The 4,636-nt window shown below is 46.2% G+C and overlaps 1 protein-coding gene across 1 annotated transcript; it reads right to left on the bottom strand.

Moving 5' to 3' along the window:
• Window positions 1-3,078: 3,078 nt before the first annotated feature.
• On the bottom strand, window positions 3,079-3,637 carry LOC120498331 (epidermal differentiation-specific protein-like; the record flags this gene model as incomplete). Its single annotated transcript, XM_039700911.1, is given in 1 exon segment — window positions 3,079-3,637. A coding segment is annotated over 1 exon segment (559 nt), but the record flags the coding sequence as incomplete, so codon positions are not given.
• Between the last annotated feature and the right edge of the window lie 999 nt (window positions 3,638-4,636).

Here is a 4,636-nt window from a genome sequence, read left to right as displayed (position 1 = left end):
TGTTATCTCACATGCTTCTGTCAACACTGAGGTTGCTCAGCCATCGTTGCTTTCCTAATGATTTCAGTCACTTGCCCTCTCACACTCACAGGGTTGACTCACTTGACTCACACATCTAAACTCTTTGCAGCATGCTCAGAGGAAGAGAAAAGCATCCTGGTCACCTAACTCCAACTTTCATGTAGTCTGTGAGCAAAGGATTTTCCTGTTTTCTTCTTTTCAATTCAACTAACTCCGTTTTTAGACTCATTTTGAAGAGGAGCTGTTCTAGTCAATACTTCTGTACAGGTTTTACCCTACCTCAGGCATGACAGTATTGATATATGCAACCACTGAGAAATTAATTTAAGTTGTGTCAGAATGGCTTCTCTCTCTCCTTTCTGTTAGTGGATAAGAAGTTGAAGGGCAGTTGCATCCTGCACGGCATGGGAACTGGAGGAGCAGGGTAAGGGAAGAGTTTATTCCCATCTCCTCTGAACAGAGGCCATATCTGGAATACTGGATCAGTTTTAGATGCCCTATGGAAAGGTCAATGTGAAGAAAATGGTGGAGCCCCATACAGGCCACTAGATGGCACAGGAGCATCCCATGAACCAGGAGAGTCTGAGGGGCTTGGTCCTGTTCACACTGGAGAAGACAAGGCGAAGAGTTATCAGAGGGGCTCAGCAAAGGACAGCTGGAAAGAGTCTTAGATGGCAGGAGGGAAATTCAGACATAAAATAAGGAATAAAAAACTCATGCCAAGGATTGTTTAGCACTGGCAGAAAGGCCAGAGACCCTGGGTGTTGTAGTGTGTTTTTATGCTTTGTAATAGTTTTGTTTTTGTAGTCCCTTATTTTTCCCAAATTATTTTCCCTTGATTGTACCCCGTCTCTCTACCTGTGTAATCCCTCTCCTTTGTTGAGATCATCCCCAAATCCCCTCCCTGGCTCTCTGTCAGACACTCAGCATCCCATCCTCTCTATCCAGAACTTTTGGTCCAGGTCATTGAGTGATTAGTCACAGGCCAGGGGTCAAACCCCAAGTGGTACCCCATACGCTATCCATTCGTCCATTCCCTAAATGTCCATTCCCTAAATTTTCAACCCTGAAGTTTCTTTATTGGTCAGTAAATGTATCTACTTTTTGGTTCACACCTCCCTTTAAATGTAACCTGGGCTCCTCTCCCGGGCACTCTGAACAGGAGGGCCCCTGAGGTGGGGAGCCCCCAGGAGCTCCGAATAAAACCTTGGATTAACCCCAGTAAGACTTGGCCCTTTCATCCTCTACCGATGTCTCTAGCGTCTCTTCTGATGCAAAGACAAATAGCCCAGCTGCCTTCAATACCCTCGGGGCATGAGAGAGTGTCCCCCTGCTGTTGGCCGTGTTGGAGCTGGCTGGGGTTCCTGGGGTGGGGGGGGCCCAGAGAGATGGAGACACCTGGGGAATCTCCAACCCTGCAGTTGCTCAGAAATCACTTGAACATGGCCACGAATAAGATGATCATGCTTGGATGTATCTCTGCTGTGAATGAGAGTTTGGACTGAGAAAGTCCCTTCCAGAATAAATCTTTCTGTCAGTAATTCTAAGGAAGATTTAAAAACCTTTGTCACTTTCTGCCTAATTGCATCCATTGTTCAATTTTGGTGCAAAACTGTCATCAGCAAGTCATGTGTACAATACCTTGGGGATTACTTGTTGGATATTTACAAATACCATTTCCCCAGTGTCAGACTTCCCTCCCCATTCCTCCACAGGCTCTCACCTGCTCTCTTGTCAAATGTAATCCCCTCCACTGAAGGGTCAAAGTCCTTCTCCATCTTTACTTATTTTGATTGCTGAAAAACCTACAAGAATCCTTTCCTAGAGTTTTGGACCTGACACTTCTGCATTTTTTTAGATTCTGTCTTTGATTAAAAGAAAAAAAAACAAAACCAAAAGAAACCTATAGAATACAAATGCAAAGTTTCTGTATTCCCATCCTTATCCCTCCTTGAACCTTTCCTTTGCTGTTCTGTAGGATTGCACTCCTCTCTGGGGCAGTGGTAGCTGTGACTATGACATTCCAAGCAGAGGCTATGGTCTCCTAGAAGAAGTTAGGCTGGAAGGAACCTCCAGGGGTTTTCTACTTCAAGCTGCTGCTCATGGCTGGACAGAGAATGGGAAGATATTGTCCCATGCTGGTTATGAAGCCGGGGCAGAGACAGGAGTGTGGGACGGGAAGGTTTGTCACTGTGCAGCTGTGGAGTATGTCCTGCAGGAGGCTGAGGGAACAGGAAGCATTGGGAAAGTGGCCACAGCTGTGTCAGTGAGTGAGCATAGAAGAGAGACTGCGGGAAGGCACAGGGAGCTGAGAGGGGCAGCGAGTGTCAGCACAGGAAACACAGCTTCACCTGGGCATGGCAGCCACAGACAGACTGTGGTGGAGGAGGGCTGAGACTCTGTTTGTCCGGGTGAACTTGCACATGGCAAAACAGATCACAGAATTCCTTGTCATCCCTCCTCCTTTATCAAGGTACTACAGGTTTAAAAGCACAAGACAGTTGTTTCCACTGGGATCAACCAAGCTGTCAGTTCAAAGTTAGGAAAACTTACTGTTTGATTATGTGATTCGGTGAGTAGAAGACTGTATCACCAGCATGATCCATCACTATGATTGATTGCATGAGGTACGATCAAACATCTGATATTTTGGAACAGTCTGCATGGGATAGTTTGGTCAGGATCACTGCAATTATCAATATGCTCACCAAAACTTGGGCACTGGTTGAGTCAAGCCTGAACCCACTGTTACTCAATAGTGAAACTGGAAGGAGATTATTCCTTTCAGGAGAGATCCGTGAAAAACATCTCAAAGTGACTGCACAACACATTTTTGGAGCACACAAAGACATCTCTCCAGGAAAGGGCAATATTTATCTACACTGAACAGTCCATCAAACAGATCCACTCTTGCTTGCAAGAGAGTCTTTATTGGCAACAACCCAAAAGAGGTTACAGACAATGGAACAGGCCAAGGTACCACAAGAGCTTTGTAATGCAAATCACAAAGGAAGGGACACACAAGCAGAGATCAGAGATTTCTTGCTGGGACTGCACCTTCCCTCAGTGTCACGTGCTCGGCAGTCTAAGAGTCACGGCCAGGGCGAAGGGGATGCAGGAAGGAAAGCTTGTCATTGAAGTCGATTTCCTTGTAATTGGGAACATCCTCATGTTCTCGGGCAAGGTGCTGAGGCCCACTTCCATCGCTGTTTTCACACAGCAGCCAGACACCTCTCTGGACTTTGTGAGAAGACACAATGTCATTGTCTTTTCCCCCAGCCAGGTCGGTTGCTTCTCTTACTATTCTGCTCCTGCCTTTATATTCAACGTGTTCGTAGAGAGTGATCTGGGGATTGTGCAGATCTTCCGTGATCAGCTGCAGAGAGCTGATCTTGTCATTCATCTCTTTACCAACAGAGTCATATTCTCCCTCCTCAAACACCAGAAACTGACCCTTGTACTCGACATGCTCATAAGCCACCCAAGGCTGGCCAATTACTTTCACTGAGGAGACAATATCATTCCAACCCACAGCTGTTAGGTTGGGAGTGTCAGTGGTGAATTCTTTGGACAGACCCTGGAAGTTGGCATGCTCATAAAGGATGAGTCTTCCCATCTCAGTGGGACTTCTGGTGTTTGGATTCCTTGCTATAGGAGCTGGCTGACAGCCTGCACAATATAAAGAGAGAAAGTAGGTAATGCTTGTAAGAAGCCTTTACATACCAGACAGAAAATTATGGAAAAGGTGGGGGACGAAAAAGTGAAAGAAGGGAAAGCAACACATTTTGAACAAAGAATAAACATAGCAGCAGCTGGAAAAGAGCGAGGGCATGACATAGAAATGTCCATTTGGAAGAGAATGTAAAATGAAGTATGTACCTATTACTACCCAGTTTTATTTAGTTATATATGTTGTTTTACAGATATCCCCCAGATTAAGTCGTAAAATACTCTCACATCCATCTCCCACAATTGTGTATCACTGGCCCCCTCCACCCTCTCCCTTGGTAAGGTTTGTTTCTCCTGCAGTAGCCATCCATCTCCTCATGCCCTGAGATGGGTTCAGTCTCTGCACACGCACACAGCAGACCCTCACGGCTCTGCTGCAGCTCTCAGCCCAACACTAAAGCCTCCTTCCCTTGCCCTGCATTTCACAGCAGTTGCCCAAGAAACCCTTCCAGCCCTCCTGTGCACAGGGTGCCTCTTACCTTGCTGTCAGCTGCAGGGCTGGGGAGAGCTGAGGGCAATTCCTCCAGTGCAGGGCTGTGGTTTGGGAAGGGTCTCTCACCTGCCTGCTTTTATAGGTCGCTCAGAAGCCTTGTGCAACACCCCAGGTGACAGCATGAAAAGCGACCAAAACTCTCCATAAGCCAGATCAGCCACAGTAATTCAGACACACCAAAGTACATTGTGACACAGGGACTGTGGAAGTTTTTGCTTAAGGCAATTTATAGTTCCCCTCCTGGGAAGTGCTTAAAATTAACAAGGACTTTTTTAGGGGAGATATCCAAGTCACAGAGACGGCATTTGAAATGCCAGTTTTTGAAAAATAAAATTCCCTTTTTTAGGGTCATGGAATCATTACTTTTGGAAAAGGCCTCCAAGATCATCAAGT

This window comes from Passer montanus, unplaced genomic scaffold, assembly GCF_014805655.1.
Source record: "Passer montanus isolate IOZ18808 unplaced genomic scaffold, ASM1480565v1 scaffold1457, whole genome shotgun sequence".
Taxonomy (NCBI): Eukaryota; Metazoa; Chordata; class Aves; order Passeriformes; family Passeridae; genus Passer; species Passer montanus.
This window is presented reverse-complemented; position numbering and strand designations above follow the sequence as displayed.